Source organism: Schistocerca serialis, chromosome 2 (genome assembly GCF_023864345.2).
Source record: "Schistocerca serialis cubense isolate TAMUIC-IGC-003099 chromosome 2, iqSchSeri2.2, whole genome shotgun sequence".
Taxonomy (NCBI): Eukaryota; Metazoa; Arthropoda; class Insecta; order Orthoptera; family Acrididae; genus Schistocerca; species Schistocerca serialis.
Window position 1 is genome coordinate 277,524,361 of NC_064639.1, and position 18,945 is coordinate 277,543,305.

General features: G+C 42.1%; 1 protein-coding gene across 1 annotated transcript in view; it reads left to right on the forward strand.

Moving 5' to 3' along the window:
- Nucleotides 1-18,945, forward strand: part of LOC126457038 (hemolymph lipopolysaccharide-binding protein-like) — a 50,320-nt gene that overhangs the window by 19,597 nt on the left and 11,778 nt on the right. The window contains exons 2-3 of the mRNA XM_050093026.1: nucleotides 6,503-6,666; nucleotides 6,741-6,876. Of these exons, the coding sequence (XP_049948983.1) occupies nucleotides 6,503-6,666; nucleotides 6,741-6,876 (300 nt within the window). The remainder of the gene's footprint in view (nucleotides 1-6,502; nucleotides 6,667-6,740; nucleotides 6,877-18,945) is intronic.

Here is an 18,945-nt window from a genome sequence, read left to right on the forward strand (position 1 = left end):
AACCGTTCTTACACCTCAAATTTTTATTTGTTAATAAACCAATGTTATGTATTTGTACTTGAGACGTTGAAAATACATGTGCTGGACTGGAATTCTAAGAGAGATCTGTTCTTTCGCGGGTTTGACCGCTTCGGGGCGATACGATTTCATATTTCGTGCTAATTCTTCGAGGTCTCCACGATACGCAGGTGTCTAGTTTCGAATCCTGTTCCGGCACAAAAATTTCCATCATGTCATTTTATAGCTATAACTAACGGTACAAACTATCCTGATTTCTAAAATTTCTTCGTGTGTTGTCAACAATCTCGATTGGTGCCGATTTTGACTCCCAGTCAGAGACGGAATTTTTGTCACGTCATCTCCAATTCGTACATGCAACGATGTTGCATGCTGAAAGGAAGCGTTATTTGACCTCTATTGGTGACTATAAAACAATGTCGACAGATGCAGGATTCAAATCCGGGTAAGCCGAAACTTCTATCTTCTCGTCGTTTCAGTTACATTTATCTCTGTTATATCCGTTGAAGGATGTCGGTATCTATCATTTGATTCTGCTTATTTATTATTATTAATATTATTATTATTTAACAATCACATTATGTATTGGATTTCAATCACCGTCTAACAAATGCCTTAAGTCACGTCACTTCGATTTTGAACATGTGTGTACTTTGTTACTTGTGGATGAAATCATATTTAAGAAATTTCTTGGTTAGTCAACGGGAACTATAGTTTCTGGATAGAACATCAGGGTTTCGGTCAAGTACAAAAATTTTCGCCACGTAATATCAGTTGAGACTTCCTTTTTAACTTTTGATTTTTATAAAACTTTGTGTTTATGAGGGTTAAAAGCTTTGTCGCCTCTAATAACGTGTTTTCTGATACTAGCATTATTATTCTATTAATTTGCATCTGCACTTGTCAAACGAGTGTACCGAGAACAGATAAGGGACCTACAAGAAAGTTACTTTAGTATGTCGTATACAAATCAGGCGGAAAGCAATTCACTCCGTTCGGATACTTCTGAACATGGTAGTACATTAAAAACACAAAAAATTCGATTTACTATAAAATATCAAAAACTGAAGACTTTATTCACTGTAATATCACGTCACACCCATGGATATATCCCTCTGAATAACATTTCTTCAATAACGGGGTTGGATAAAAATATGGGAACACCGCGGGACATACATACATGAACATAATAGCAGATAGCCGCGTCCGGAGGTTGCGCTGTTGTATTTGGCCACGAACGGCACCTGTGCAGTAGCCTCAATACGACGCAAGTGTCAGTCGCGATCGGAACAGTGGTCTGTGTAGTGTTATGTCACAGCTGGAACAATTCGAACGCGAGCAAATTGTTGGTGTTCGTATGGCAGGTGGTTACGTAACCAAGAGACCCAAAGTGTTTGTTATTTGAAGAGGTACCGAGTCGAAGATTTATACCGCATTCGTGGAACTCGGTAAAACATCATATGATAAATCACAACGCCGACCAACATTTGTGTTGAGTGATCGTTATAAACGTCACTGAACACGATTGGGACAAAAAATTAAGGACGACAGCTACAAAAGTCACTGCACAAGAGTTTGTCCCATCGCGGTCGCTGTCAGCACTGAAACAAAATTAAGAGGGTTCCAGAAACAGAGCATTGCAAGGCGAGCTGGAATTTCAAAACAATTCATCATGAACCAGATTCTCATAACAGCAAACAGTAGTGCCGAAACCATTAAACTTAGAAATATCGTTTGGACGGATGAGTCTCGTTTCACTCTCTCAGCTTCCCTCCCAATGTGCTAAGAGTAAACCATGGCGGGGATTCGGTAACCATGGCTCCATTGTTGCTCCGCAAAGTCACATTACTGCCAAAGATCATACGTCTATTTTGGATAATTAGGTCCATCGTATTGTAGAGTGTTTGTTTCCCAGTGATGATGATGTGCTCGAAGACGACAGGGCCCGTGTCCACAAAGTCGCATCGTTCAGGATTGGTCTCGTGAGCACAAGGGAGAATTGTAGCATCTCTCCTGGCCGTGAAAGTCGCCAGACCTCATCATTATTGAGTTTTTGTGCTCTACTCTGGAGAGAATGGTGTGCGACCGCTATGCAACTCCTCCTTCGTTACCTCCACCTTCCACTATTTTGTGGGAAGTATGGAATAAGATTCCCTTGAAAACCATAGAGGATCTGTGTTAACGCATTTCAAAATGACTGGAAAATGTTTTGAACGTCAACGTTTTTCCTACTCCCTGTAAGGCATGGCTATGCGTTGTATTTGTGGTGTTTCTCACACCCTGTGTGTATAACAACGCATTTGTAGGCTGTCCCAGATTCTTAAAAACACCATTAATATCTCCATTACTTGAAGAAGTGCGTATCAGAAAGTGACATGAAATCTGTACATTACCTCATTCGTAACAATATATCAATATTATGTACATGCATATAATTATGCACAAAACACAATTTTGCTTGGCATGTGTTGGTGCAAACTATCACACACTTTAATATCAAGTGTGCAGATGCATTTCAGAAGAGACGCAATTGTTCCAAAAAATTTAATTTCAAAAACAGTAGACTGACCAGATGTTGCTATTAGTTATGTTGCGTTTAAAGAGTCAGCTAAAAAATAAGCGAGGACAGTGACTTTGGAATAAATAACTTCGTTAAAGACACTTCGAGTTCACGAAACAGGAACTGACTTTGTTGAAATACCCGAAACTGAGGTGTGGTGTCATTACAGAAAATCATAACAATGATAAAGAAGTTACTAGTCCGTAAGAAGCAGCTGGCAACACTACTGGGGCTGTATTCTCTCTATCTGAGCTGACCGTATTATCGCAGCATAAACGAACCGTACCACTTCTCCACTGGTGTCACCGTAACGAGTGTTTCTGTGCTTGGTGCCTGTCGGCGCTCAACGGCGAGCTTTTCAGCGCCCACCGTGATGAGAATGGTTGTTACGCTTATTGCCTGTATTCAATTTAGACAAACACGTCGATATACAAAGAAAGTTTGCTGCCGCCTATCTCGTTGTTTATAGTTCCTGCAGCTTTCAAACGATAGCGTAATCAAACATAATACTTCGCTTAGCACTAACTAATAGCACAAACTAAACGTTTTACAACTGCATACAATGGTATCGTAGCCTTCCACGGGTAGTGTGGTTTTCAACAAAATAATTTTAGGCATCAGGCCACGTTATTATGAAGCACTAAATCAGCTTAAAAGTAGAGGTTTACACCGTGTTGCTGTGGTGCTTTTCGGGGCAATTAATTAGAGGATACTGGTAAATGTCTTCCCATATACACAGTCTGTTTCGGTTATCTGGTAGCTACGAAAGTCACCGTGGTCCAGGGGTGGCGTCTTTGATTCATAATCAAAAAGTCTTCAGTTCCGGGATCGATCCCCGCCACTGTCCAAGTTTTGATAAATAATCAGCATTGGCGGCCGAAGATTTCCGGCATAAGATGTCAGCCTCATTCTGCCAACGGCCTTGTCAAAGAGGGCGGAGGAGCGGATAGAGGTTCAGGGCACTCTCTTGTCCTAGGGGTGGGAAATTGCCCCTAAAGGCGGAAGAATCAGCAATGATCAACGACTTGAGGATGCAGAAGGCAATGGAAACCACTGCATTAAAGACACGTAACGTGTATCCACAGGACATGTGGCCTGTAATTGAAGAAGTGTCATGATGATCCCTCCGTTGGCGAAACATTCCGGAATAGTCCCCCATTCGGATCTCCGGGAGGGGACTGCCAAGGGGGAGGTTACCATGAGAAAAAGATTGAATAATCAACGAAGGGATAACGTTCTACGAGTCGGGGCGTGGAGTGTCATAAGCTTGAACGTGGTAGGGAAACTATAAAATCTGAAAAGGAAAATGCAAAGGCTCAATCTAGATATAGTAGGGGTCAGTGAAGTGAAGTGGAAGGAAGACAAGGATTTTTGGTCAGATGAGTATCGGGTAATATCAATAGCAGCAGAAAATGGTATAACAGGTGTAGGATTCGTTATGAATAGGAAGGTAGGACAGAGGGTGTGTTACTATGAACAGTTCAATGACCGGGTTGTTCTAATCAGAATCGACAGCAGACCAACACCGACAACGATAGTTCAGATATACATGCCGACGTCGCAAGCTGAAGATGAACAGATAGAGAAAGTGTATGAGGATATTGAAAGGGTAATGCAGTATATAAAGGGGGACGAAAATCTAATAGTCATGGGCGACTGGAAAGCAGTTGTAGGGGAAGGAGTAGAAGAAAAGGTTACAGGAGAATATGGGCTTGGGACAAGGAATGAAAGAAGAGAAAGATTAATTGAGTTCTGTAACAAGTTTCAGCTAGTAATAGCGAATAACCTGTTCAAGAATCACAAGAGGAGGTGGTATACTTGGAAAAGTAAGAGAGATGCGCGAAGATTTCAGTTAGATTACATCATGGTCAGACAGAGATTCAGAAATCAGATACTGGATTGTAAGGCGTACTCAGGAGCAGATATAGACTCAGATGACAATATAGTAGTGATGAAGAGTAGGCTGAAGTTCAAGACATTAGTCAGGAAGAATCAATACGCAAAGAAGTGGGATACGGAAGTAATAAGGAATGACGAGATACGTTTGAAGTTCTCTAACGCTATAGGGAGAGACGGGTCATATACAATATGTGCAACAACCAAGAGGGAATAATAAGAGTGGACGATCAAGAACGAAGTGCTCGTATTAAGAAGGGTGTAAGACAAGGCTGTAGCCTTTCACCCCTACTCTTCAATCTGTACATCGAGGAAGCAATGATGGAAATAAAAGAAAGGTTCAGGAGTGGAATTAAAGTACAAGGTGAAAGGATATCAATGATACGATTCGCTGATGACATTGCTATCCTGAGTGAAAGTGAAGAAGAATTAAATGATCTGCTGAACGGAATGAACAGTCTAATGAGTACACAGTATGGTTTGAGAGTAAATCGGAGAAAGACGAAGGTAATGAGAAGTAGTAGAAATGAGAACAGCGAGAAACTTAACATCAGGATTGATGGTCACGAAGTCAATGAAGTTAAGGAATTCTGCTACCTAGGCAGTAAAATAACCAATGACGGACGGAGCAAGGAGGACATCAAAAGCAAACTCGCTATGGCAAAAAGGCATTTCTGGCCAAGAGAAGTCTACTAATATCAAATACCGGCATTAATTTGAGGAAGAAATTTCTGAGGATCTACGTCTGGAGTACAGCATTGTATGGTAGTGAAACATGGACTGTGGGAAAACCGGAACAGAAGAGAATCGAAGCATTTGAGAGGTGGTGCTATAGACGAATGTTGAAAATTAGGTGGACTGATAAGGTAAGGAATGAGGAGGTTCTACGCAGAATCGGAGAGGAAAGGAATATGTGGAAAACACTGATAAGGAGAAGGGACAGGATGATAGGACATCTGCTAAGACATGAGGGAATGACTTCCATGGTACTAGAGGGAGCTGTAGAGGGCAAAAACTGTAGAGGAAGAGAGAGATTGGAATACGTCAAGCAAATAATTGATTACGTAGGTTGCAAGTGCTACTCTGAGATGAAGAGGTTAGCACAGGAAAGGAATTCGTGGCGGGCCGCATCAAACCAGTCAGCAGACTGATAACAAAAAAAAAAAAAAAAAAAAAAAAAAACAAAGTCACATCTCTGGGATGTCACTTGACACTTGCTGTGTGTACTATTAGGGGTTGGAGCAAGGGGGGGTGGGGATCACTGAACGCAACTCCAGGGTATTATCTGTTTTACTCTGGTGGCTTATTGGAAGGCAACTCTGGCATGAAACTGGTAGGAAACAACGAACTGGCAGGTTGTCTGTGCCACTACTAAGTGATTGGTAGGCAGCTTTCGTGGTGACTGGTAGACAATAACAAATCGGCAGCTTGTAAAATGTGCAGTGTTTCCCTGTGTGGAAGTGTTAACGCCACCATTTATGCTATTAAATGCGGGACAAGTGGTGCTGCTGTCCGGTGAACGCATGCGGTCCCCCGGGATGGAATCGCTGGCAGCCAGGCCATAGGCAACATGAAGCCATCCTCAATGGTTACGCTTTTGGGGTATCTGAATATTTGAGAAACCACCCTTATTTTTCGCTGCTGCATCCATGGCTGCAGATCAAGCACTTGCGGTTGGTGGAACGGTGGTCTGGTGGTGCTCAGCTACAGCTGCACTACGCCGGGTAAAAGGAGGTTCGACACGATATTACGAAGGGTCATCAATTTTGTCTCTTCACTGTATATATTACCAAGACTGGTAATATTACCTACCACGAATACCCCTTAATGTGCTCTGGTGCCAATTCAACGTATCACGTAGAATTACGACCCTTTACACGCCCGATGACGGAGAGTATGTGTACAAAGTTACATTGACATCCGTCCACGAAATCTGGATGATTTACGTACTTTTTCGGGCTTTGTGCATTCGAATCGACTTCTGTACCTTGCCAAGTCTTCCTAATCGTGTTCTGTCTGGTTTTTCAGAGGACAGTATGGTCTGGGAAAGCACTTGGCAGCTTCTGCTGACACTCTTCATTGTGGCATCGCCTCGAGAGCTCCTCGCAGACGACTGTGTGTCGTCCTCTGCAAGCAGTGTTAGCCTCTCTGCGAGCAGCTTCCGCAACCTTACGGGTCACTGGATAACCAAGGTGGGTGTACACTCGCCGGCTGCTAACACTACCCTCACACCAGCGAAACTCATCAGTTGTCTGGTCTGTTACAGGCGGCTCTCATCCGCAAAAGTAGAAGAGACGTCAGTGATCTGCTGGCTGAGGAAAGGCCGTTGCATTACGACATCGACGTTACCCGTCAAGGTTGTGGTGACGACGAAACCCTGACGACGTTTTTCAGTGTTGTAGGTCAGTACGTAACATCACGAAAGTAGCTTCCGACTTCCAGCTAATTTTTATTTTAGTTAAGTGTAGTTTCGCCTCTGAGTACCAAAGAAGGAAGGAAACCTTGGTTCTATCAGAATGAAAGAAATCTCTTCTCTGTTTTCTCCTGTTGCTTCTATCTTCGCGAATTAGGCTCTGTAGCGAAGATTGTCTGTGCTACTCATTGATGTTGTTGGTTTTCCCCTCCTTCCATGGTCATCAGAGTGTTGTTCGCACATTTTGCTTATGTGTATTTGAACTCGCATTCAGGAGCAGGGCGATTCAAACCTCTTTCCATCCATCCAGTTTTAGGTTTTCCGCCCCTTCTCTCAGTCGTCTGAGGAAAATTCCGGGATAATTTCGTAAGAAAGGCATCGCCGCTTTCCTTCATTCCCAGAATCGGAGTTTCTACGCCATCTCTCATGACCTCTACGACGAATGATTGTTATAACGATTCTTTCTTCCTTCTAAAAGCTTCATATAAGAAACAAAAAAATCGAAAGACCAAATGTAATCAGTGTAGGGATATGAAATTTCTGCATTACATTTTTCTACGTAACATATGCAAGTGATTAACATTGCAAGATCACAGATTAATGGAAACCCGAGATAAGCTATTGCAAATGTGAAATGCTGGTACATTAATAAACGGTATAGACACCCGAATTATGAATACAGACATGCGAACGTGCCTGCATCGTGTTGTACAGGTGCCGAATGTCAGTTTGTGGGATGAACTTCAATGCGTGTTTCAGTAGCTAGGCAAATACAGGAACGTATAATGCTGTTGTTGATGACGGTAATGTTGTCTGCTGGTGACGTTTCATATGTGTTAAATTGGAAACAGGTCTATTGATCGAGCAGGCCAAGCCAAGATGTCGACACTCTGAAGAGCATGTTTGGCTGCAACAGCGTTATGTGGACCAGCGTTGTCCTGTAGCAAAACAGCCCCTGGAATGCCGTTCATGAAGGGCAGCACAGAAGGCCGAATCACCAAACTGACGTCAGGATGCGTGGAAGAACCGCGAGACTGCTCCTGCTGTCATACGAAATCGTACCTCAGACCATAAATCCACACGTAGGCCCATGTGTCTCGAACGCAGACGGGATGGTTGCAGACCGTCAACTGACCTTCTTCATACCAACACACAGTCATCACTGCCTTCGAGGCAGAACAAGCTTTCATCAGAAAACACTACAGCCCTCCAACCTGCCTCCATTGAGTTCTCACTTTACGCTACTGAAGTCACCGGGGTCAGTGGAACGCATAATACTGGTGTCTCGCTCGAGCTGTCCATGGATTAACCGGTTTGTAACAGTTCGTTGTGTCACAGTGGTGCCAAATGCTGCTCACATTACTGCTGTAGATGCATTATGATGCATGCAGTACGATGCACCAGAGGCATACACTGGACACGACGTTCTTCCCTGTCAGTAGTGCCACGTGGCCATCTGTAGCGCAGTCCTCCTGCGATCATACATTCTCGTGACCACCGCTGCCACCGATCAGGTACATACAGTGGCTCCATTATTGCCAAGTCTTTCTTCAGTATCGCAGAAGCAACATCCATCTTCTCGTAGCCCTATTACACGACATCTTTCAAACTCAACGAAGTGCTGACAATGATGTCTTTGTCGTCTGCAAGGGAGTGATGGCTAACATCAATTCACCACGTCCAGTCTCATAGGTAAGTAACGCTCGGGAGGTGTAGAAACATGCCTACCAATTTTCGTTTATGTCACGCAACTCCTTTCTGGTTGTAACCTCCCAACAGAAAAAAAATAAATGTAATATTCACATTTAGTGTAACCTCGACCAGAAAAATCTCGATTAAGTTCCCAATAGAAAAGGTACAGTGGCTGCATTATTGCCTAGTGTGGTGTCACCGCCAGACACCACACTTGCTAAGTGGTAGCCTTTAAATCGGCCACGGTCCGTTAGTATATGTCGGACCCGCGTGTCGCCACTATCAGTGATTGCAGACCGAACGCCGCCACACGGCAGGTCGAATCTAGAGAGACTCCATAGCACTCGCCCCAGTTGTACAGCCGACTTTGCTAGCGATGGTTCACTATCTACATACGCTCTCATTTGCTGAGACGACAGTTTAGCATAGCCTTCAGCTACGTCATTTGCTACGACCTAGCAAGGCGCCATATCCAGTTACTATGTCTTCTGAACAGATAATATTGTGACTCATGTACCGTCAAGAGCGACGTTCATCATTAATTGATTAAAGTTAAGTATCAAACTACTTACGTCCGCTTTCTGAATTCTAATTCCTTGTCATGTTCCAGACCTCACGTCAGTATAGTTCTTCGCTCCTCACGCCAGCCTGCGTGAGCTAAAACGCGTGCATTTCGGCTCTTCAGTCAACACAACACCAAGACTTTCTGCAATATCGCAGAAAGGACATCCATCTTCTCGTAGCATTATTACATGACCTCTCTCAAACTCAATGAAGTGCTGACAATGACGTCTTTGTCGTCTGCAAGGGAGTGGTGGCTAACATCAATTCACCACGTCCAGTCTCATAGGTAACTAACGCTCGAGATGTGTAGAAACATACCTACCAACTTCCGTTTATGTCACGCAACTCCTTTCTGGTTGTAACCCCCCAAAAGAAAAAATAATTATAATATTCACATTTAGTGTAACCTCCCCACAGAAATATCGCCTTTAGGTTCCCAATAGAAAAAATTTCTTTCCAATAATAAAATTTCAACTTTTAATGTGATCTTGCATTAAAGAGTGACCGCATATCGAGATTCATAAGTTTTGACGCCAGCAGCGCTCCGTCATGGCCCTGTGAAAGCATCCTGAATAAGCTGAAAAATTCGTACCTCACAATGTTGTCGCCGGATAAAGCTATCTTTATATTTGCTCCTATGAGAAATTTTTGGCGCAGCCCAGTGCAATGCTGGCCAACAGATTTTCATTTGTAGGAAAACAACTGATTTTCTTTTGGTACTTTAAACATAGCTGCGCTACAGCAACGGTTCCACGTAAATCAGACTAAGAGCAGCCGACCAGTTGCAAAGGATAAAGTAATCTTTACCTAGGTTTCAATAGATATAAATCTATCTTCTTCAGAAGACGGCAGTATTATAACAACATGAAGTGATATGTCCTTATCGTTTAGGCAAACATCTGCATAGTTACATTAATCATATAAAATATAGCCCTGAAAATGGGTTTGTCAGACAAATAAAATAGGTACATAGAAGTTGCAGAGCGCCTAAGCTTAGGCGCTCTGCAACTTCTATGTACCTATTTTATTTGTCTGACAAACCCTGTTTTCAGGGCTATATTTTATATGATTAATGTAACTATGCAGATGTTTGCCTAAACGATAAGGACATATCACTTCATGTTGTTATAATACTGCCGTCTTCTGAAGAAGATAGATTTATATCTATTGAAACCTAGGTAAAGATTACTTTATCCTTTGCAACTGGTCGGCTGCTCTTAGTCTGATTTTCTTTTGCTTAATCAACATGGGTAAGCACAGGAAAAATTCGTAAAATCTTCAAACTCAGATAAATGACTGCAAAAGTTTTCTTCAGAACAAAAGTTATTATTGAAACATTTCTGCAAGGAATTACATGGGACTTTAACTTTACAGTTGTGGTTAAATCAGTTGTGGCAATTAACATATGCGTGAGGCAACAAATAACAATAATTTTTTTTTACCTTATACCGCATCGCTCAGGCACCACCATCGTTATGCACGACCGGCCCAACACAAGTCAACTGCAGCACTGCCCTGTCCGAAATCCATAACTCAAGTGTTCTGTGCGAGCTACAAAACACAACTGCTCTCTGCAAGCTACTAAACTCGACTTACTGCTAGCACTGCTCTGACCTGCGATTCTATTGCAGCATAGATATTCAATATCGCAGGAAGCGGGTGAGCAATCGATCGAAATTACATCTGCTCAAGTGCGCTAGAAAATAGTAATGGACCCCTAATGAACTCCTTACATAGTGTTGCCATTTTTTTCGGGTGTGTAGTTCACTGACGAGTTTCAGTTCTCTTATCATCATTAGGTATCACAAGACATTCAGAACTGTTTCTGAGTGTAACGCGTGTTCCCACGTCTCGCCATATGACGGAATGTAATGCACCCAGGAGCGCTGTCGAAAAATATTTCTTTGGTAGTCCCAGTGTTATTGTGAAGGAGGAATAGTATCGCATGGGTGCACTAACTTCCATATCTCCATTCACCGGTCAACGTTAATGTGAGACTGTATTTCACCCCTATGTGCGATTTCCAGGGGTGTATTCAGCCCTGACTTCGTGTTTATGAATGAAAATGGGCGACTGCGTATAACGGCACAAGTGAAGTAGCTCCTGGTACGAAATAATATTCGGCGCATAGACTGATTCGATCGTTCGCCCGAGTTAAATGTCATGGGGCACGAGTAAAATGCGACGGGTGATGTACTGCTGCAGCACGGACACTTGCACCAACGAACATCCCGCAGTTGTCAAACCGCTGTTGTCAACCGCGCTGGTGGAGAAATGCAACGCCATACCGCAAGAACTCCCTAGCAGCCTTGTTCCTAGCATGGGAACACGATGCAGAGGTTGCACTGTTGCCCATGGTCGCCACACACACTATTAAGAACCATGTCCCGGCTTTTGTGATGTCTTTGGACTCATTATAAATCGCAATGACTTAAGTGTTATTATTGTATAACAGACGTTTCATTTCTGTTCATCTCATTCTGTAATTGATTCAGTTATCTTTCTATCTACATATAGTCCAACTTTCACCGAGCTTTGCTTATCGCCAGTTACACATCACGCAAGTTACTTTCGTTCGTAACTTCTGCACTCCACTGCAATTTCTCCATTTCCTACCGCAGCTCCACTTACATCTGCGAGATGCTTCGCATTGATAACCGCAATAGCACTTCATACAGAGTGGAATGTTATCCGTCAAATAAATACATAAACAAATGTGAGATGTAAAAACAAGTCTTAAATGTTTCCGATTATTGAGGATTTTCCGAAGCATATCAATATCCGAAGCTAACGGTCCAATAATCTTTAAATATTCTTACACTTTTTTTAAAAAATATGCCTCATCCTTGGCTGGTGCGGGTAGTTGAGAAACTACCGACTATGTTGCTCGTTTCTTTTTCGCCAATATTCAATTAAGATAATTCATAAAGAACGCAAATATACTTGCAATATTGCTGCCATGAAAGATCAGAGTGAAAATTTCTGTAAGTGACACAAAAATGGTATTCATATCAATGAAATGTTACGATATATGTTACGTTGCAGATATAGTGAAAGTATGTTACTCAAAAGTCATCTTTATCAGCGGCAACAGACTTTTAGTTTAGTTACAGTGTTCTATTTATTTCGTTTGGATCAATGACATGTAAAACTGCATCTTTGTAGACTTCTGTTCAAAAATAGTTCAAATAGCTCTGAACACTGTGGGACGTACCTGCTGAGGTCATCGGTCTCCCAGAACTTAGAACTACTTGAACCTAACTAACCTAAGGACATCACACACATCCACGCCCGAGGCAGGATTCGAACCAGCGACCGTAGCGGTCGCGCGGTTCCAGACTGCAGCGCCTAGAATCGCTTGGCCACTCCGGCCGGCCAGACTTCTGTTATTTATAATTTATCGCCAAATGATATTTATCTCAAGTTGGTGAATATTTATGAGTTATCTTCTACTTCATTGTCAACAGTTACAGCAACACAATTAAAACGTGCTTCAGTTCTGTGTAAGATAAGGAAGGTGAATGTGGTCCAAAATTTTCGATGATCGAGATGAGTTTTTCAGAAAAGTTTCATAGTGTCAAAAAATAAAACGAATCCGATTGAATTTGTCGGAAGTGTTTATAGTGCTTAGTTATATTGTAAACTATAAAAACGTAAATGACGAAGAGTGAATTTTCTGCAGCAAATGAAGGGAAAAATATCGACGTGAACAGCAGTGCATCGCCAAATGGGACACATTACGAAGATGGTACCTTCTGTAGTATGTGTCAGAAAATTACTATACATGGTGAAGAAAAATTCGCCTTCTCGGTCCTCCTTACATACAAGCAATAAAAAAAATGTTAGTCATTAAATTTCGTCCTCCGCATATTTCCGGCAGTAAATGGACGTTTAAGATTGGCAATCAGCAACACTGTAACCGCATGTACGGTAACTATCTCTGTCAGAAAAGAGCAGTAGTACCGTGAAGTTGCTGCGGTAGACAGCGTTTTGGGTCAGCATGCTGTAGGTTGAGGGTTCGAGTCTCCATCGAGGCGTAAGTGCTTTTATGTGCTAAATGTAGGCTGCATGGTACATTATTTTGCATCGTAATCGTTATACAGCGATTACAGTGGGTATTCTACAAAGTGATTTTACTTACGTAAAACGAATCAGGAATGGAAGTACCACAGTTTTCATTGGTTAGCTTTTAAAGTAGATTTTTGGACATCATGGAATTGGCTGCTGTGGCCGAGCGGTTCTAGGCGCTTCAGTCCGGAACCGCGCTGCTGCTACAGCCGCAGGTTCGAATCCTGCCTCGGGCATGGATGTGTGTGATGTCCTTAGTTTAGTTAGGTTTAAGTAGTTCTAAGTCTAGGGAACTGATGACGTCAGATGTTATGTCCCATAGTGCTTAGAGCCATTTGAACCACATCATGGATGCGAAATGTTTCGCACCACTCCCTCTACTAGATTCCAAACCTGTCTTCTGTATACGCATACACTCCCTCATTGGTCCCATCGATTATTACCAACTATTATTCTTGCCGCATTCCGATCCATTACATTTCGTTCCGGCCTTGCGTCACCAGTAGGGATAGTAAACTGCTTCACAAATAATTTACAAACTCGGTTACCATTTGTATATATTGTCTACACTAATCATGCTTTTCAACGTGGAATCTGGTAAATGTATGCTGTTTAGTAGGTATTTGCATGCGTTACTGTTATTATTAATATTATCATCAATGGAAATGCGGGAACATCACGTCTCTTACCGGTAAGGAAACAGTGTATTTCGAAAATAAACATTGCAAAATCGGCAGTGTGGGGATAAATCGTGCAGAACAAAAGCTGTAAAAGAGGTGGAATAGCCCACTGCGAATTATGACTTGTTTTACTGGATCCGCCATTCACCAGACACGGACTAGCTGACAGCGAAGTAACGCGCCCGTGGCCGACTCCACGTACATTTATACAAATAGTATTTTCTTCTTGCATTATTCAAAACAGTGTGGCAGACGTATCACATACACAAACGATGAATATGTGGATATGCTTCTGGTCCTTGGTGCATCTGATTACTGGACTGGTGTTGCAGCTCGTGAATATGCAGCCATATGTCCTGGTCGTCGTCATACTGATAAAAATGTATTTCCTCATCTGGAGTTTCGCCTTCGGGAGACAGGTTCTCTCCCTCCACCATCGCGTGACAATAGTTGTCCACGGACTCTTAGCTACTGACGTCATACACCAAGAACCCCAGTGAAGTACGCGTAGCGTAACAAGTCAGCACGTTGTTTGATGAGCTGCGCGATCATCGGCTGCACCCCTATCATTATACTTTAACGCAAACCTGCTTCTTGGAGACATCCGTCTGAGAAGTTGCAGCATTAGAAAATTGCAGTGAAATGCAGGAAGATCTGCAGCGGATAGGCACTTGGTGCAGGGAGTGGCAACTGACCCTTAACGTAGACAAATGTAATGTATTGCGAATACATAGAAAGAAGGATCCTTTATTGATGAGTATGTGATAGCGGAACAAGCACTGGTAGCAGTTACTTCTGTAAAATATCTGGGAGTATGCGTACGGAACGATTTGAAGTGGAATGATCATATAAAATTAATTGTTGGTAAGGCGGGTGCCAGGTTGAGATTCATTGGGAGAGTCCTTAGAAAATGTAGGCCCATCAACAAAGGAGGTGGCCTACAAAACACTCGTTCGACCTATACTTGAATATGGCTCATCAGTGTGGGATACGTACCAGGTCGGGTTGACAGAGGAGATAGAGAAGATCCAAAGAAGAGCGGCGCGTTTCGTCACAGGGTTATTTGGTAAGTGTGATAGCGTTACGGAGATGTTTAGCAAACTCAAGTGGCAGACTCTGCAAGAGAGGCGCTCTGCGCTCTGCATCGCGGGGTAGCTTGCTGTCCAGTTTTCGAGAGGGTGCGTTTCTGGATGACGTATCGAATATATTGCATCCCCCTACTTATACATGCCTAGGAGATCACGAATGTGAAATTAGAGAGATTCGAGCGCGCACGGAGGCTCTCCGGCAGTCGTTCTTCCCGCGACCCATACGCGACTGAAACAGGAATGGGAGGTAATGACAGTGGCACGTAAAGTGCCCTCCGCCACACACCGTTGGGTGGCTTGCAGAGTATAAATGTAGATGTAGATGGGTGCAGTTCTGTGAATGGCTCCAGCAACATCAGGAAGCCATCGAAGTCGTCATAAACACTGTATTATGGTCGGATGAAGCAACCTTCACTCGTGAAGGTGTCTTCAATATGCACAAAGCTCACAAAATTGTTGTAACGTTAACCCGTTCGCCACCCGCAACTATGGATATCAAGTTCGCTTTCGCATGTACGGAAAACTGGGAGACAGGAGTTTGGTCCCTGCTTGTTAGCTGACTGGTTAAGTGCACGAATGTACCATACATTCCTCTCAAACTATTTGCCTGACGCACTGAAAGATGTTCCATTTCATTTCGGTAGAGATTATGGTTCCAACATGAAGGTGTACCTCCACACTTTGGAATTCATGTGAGACAGAATATTTCCAGGGGAATGGGTTGGACGGGGAGGTCCAGTTGTATGGTCTCCGCGTTCATCTGACCTAAATCCCTTGCATTTCGTCCTGTGAGGGATTCGATTCCTGGACGGGTTAGGGATTTTCTCTGCCAGCGGACTGAGCGTTTGTGTTGTCGTTTTATCATCATCATCATTCGTAACAGGGGCTAGAGTGAACTGTGTAAAAAAGTTGGTCTGTTTAGAAATTGGGACTTTGTACGGGCGCTAATGACCGAGCAGTTGAGCGCCCCACAAACCAAACATCAACATGTTCCCATGAGAACACTTGAAGGACACGTGTATTCTACCCCGCCGACATAAGTGGAAGAGCTGCTTGTGCGTGTTCATGGTGCTCTTGTGTCTGTGAATGCATCCACGTTGCGAAGAGTCCAGAGCCGTACGAGCCGTCGGGTCGTTTAATGACTGGACTACAGGGAGGTCACTTCGACGATCTGCTCTGAGAACAACATATCCTGTTTTAAACATCATTCGGTCATTAATATGGAAATTATTATTGTCACTGGTTGCTAATGTGCTACATCTGAGCAACCATACTGCATATAATATTAATGACTAGCAGATGTTGAGTTATTTAACTGTGCAGTCATCTTTGGCATCTCGAAATTGATATTTTTTTGTAGTTGTTCTGTCCTAAGACATGTCATTTGTTTCAACTGTCTCTTTTTGACTCGTCTGACCACCTTTCTTTATGTCCACCGTTTCAAAAGCCTGTGCTATGTAAATGTCGGATACGAGTGGCTCAAGAAGCAGTGTATATTGCAGTATTACTTGGAACAATGAAACTTACAAGAACAAATACACCTTGACCCAGATTCGAACGGCCGATCTCCTTCATGCCAAGCCAAGCCAAACCGCTATCCACCAAACGCACGGCACTGCTCCGCCCTTCTGGCAGAGGTGGTTCCTGTACATGAGATTACCGTATGGCCAGATTTCCAATCTTTAACGTTCATTCACTGCCGGAAATACGCGGAGAACGAAATTTTGTGATAGATATTTGTGTACTGCTAGTATGTGAGGAATCGCGCTGCGAAGGTTGGGTGCACGTATTTATCTTCACCCTTTATAGTCTGGACATGGTGAAAACACTTTAGTTGTGTTTCGGTCGTTTCCAGCGAGATCAGTGGGAAGAGATGTATCCTTAGAGACAGCAAATACGTATAGATACTTAGTCTGCGACATCAGATATTCAATCCGTTTCCACTTCTCTATCTAGTGATGAATATTTCGGGAACGATTATAATCCTTTCTTACCCTACGTTTTGGATTGTAATCAAAAAAACTATTACGTCTAGCTTTGGGTAAGTTTTATTAACAAATCAACATTCAGAGTTTTATCAAATATCACTGTGTTTTGCAATTTTCTCACATGATGACATGGTTGGAGACCGTGGCTGTTATTTGAAGACAAATGTTGATGGTTTTGGGACATCAACCTGCCACAAATTTACTTTCAGTTCGTTTATTCAAAGGGTACCGTTACCGGTTTCAAATCGTTGTGGTCCATCTTCAGACGGTTTACACGATTTCCTTATAACATGTGGTGTGTTTTTTACAGATTAATTGTACTAAAATATAAGTAGTACATAACTATAAGCACGCCACACACAAGTGGTTGCGTTACAGATTTTCGTTGCATGTGACTTACGTGAGATGTCGGTTTGGAGTGTTTGTTTCCATAACATTCGTCCAACAGATGTGAATACATCCCACTGCATTCTTATTGTTGCACATATAAATTTTTCTCACTGAACACTTTAGATTTGTCACAGAGAAGATTTCTACCACGCACCACATGATTAGATACATATAAAGAGCTTACAAACATATGAGTGTCAAAGATGCTATGATATATCGTAACATTTGAAGATGTCCTACGTTTGGAAAGGATCATATTTTCACTTACGCAACTGAAATGCATTTTACACTAGCATATAGACATTCATTTTTTGAGTTGATACTGTTACATTAATTATAAAGTTGTTTCTTTATTTTGTTACTGTATAGGTATAGTACATTATCTAATTACATTTAGCATCATGAGAATTATAGTAACATATAAATTTGCTGCTTGATCTGCAAATAGGCGTACTAATATTATTTGCTTTGGAGGCTGGAAAATAATTTTTGGAAATTTTTCAGGAAAGGGGTGTTACCAAACTCTGTTTGTTCATTAAGGATATAGTCTGGGGTGCTGTTTTTGTGTGTGTGTATTTCTGTTTCTTCTAATATATTCAAGGTGGCTCCTTTCCTGCTAGATGTAAAATTTTTAAGTTGTTCTCAGTGTTTCTCACTGGATGGTTTTCTTCAGCAATATGGGCTGCAAATGCAGATTTGTTCAAGTTACCAAGTCTTAAAGCATCAATGTGTTCTTTGTATCTAATTTCAAAAGTTTTTGCCTGTCTGTCCAATGTAGAATTTTGGGCCTGTATCGCATTTCACTTTGCATATTCCTGACTTACGGTAGGAACTCTTGGAGGTATTTACATCATGGATTACTTTTTGTTGTAATTTATTATTTGTGGAAAAGCTGATTATGATATTTTTCTTTTTAAATAAGTTTGCTATTCGTTATGATAGTGGGCCTATGTACGGGGGAGTAGCGTATTTAGGTTTGGCATCTGTGGCACACTAATTTGGCTTCAGGTGACTGCTGTGAAGTGGATCTGTGGTTTTTGTCTGCATTTTGTTGTGGAGTTTTTCTATTATTATGGGTTTATATCCATTATTATGAGCAACTGTTTTAATTATATTCATTTCCTTTTGTTGGTCTGTGTCACTCATAGGCACTTTTTTAATTCGGTGTAGCATCGTTGTGAAATATGCCATTTTTTGTTGGCAGGGGTGACAAGATGAGTTGTCAATACTGACATGTGTGGTGTTAGGTTTTCTGTAAATACTAAATTGATGTTTACTGTTACTATTGCAAATCTTCAGCTCAAGAAAGTTAATGCTTTTATTAGTTTCATGTTCAACTGTGAATTTAATATTTTTGTTCATTTTGCTTAGACCTGCTGCTAAGGTACCTATTTCATTGCTTGTACCATCAAAAAGCAAGATTGTAACATCAACATATCTTCTGTAGCAGACTATTTTGTTTGAGGTGTGCTGGTTGGTTGAGAAAAATGTTTGTTCTATATGGTTGATGTAAATGTCAGCCAATATCCAAGCTAAGCTACTTCCCATTGCCAAACCTTCATGTTGTTGGTACAGTTTGTTGTTGTAG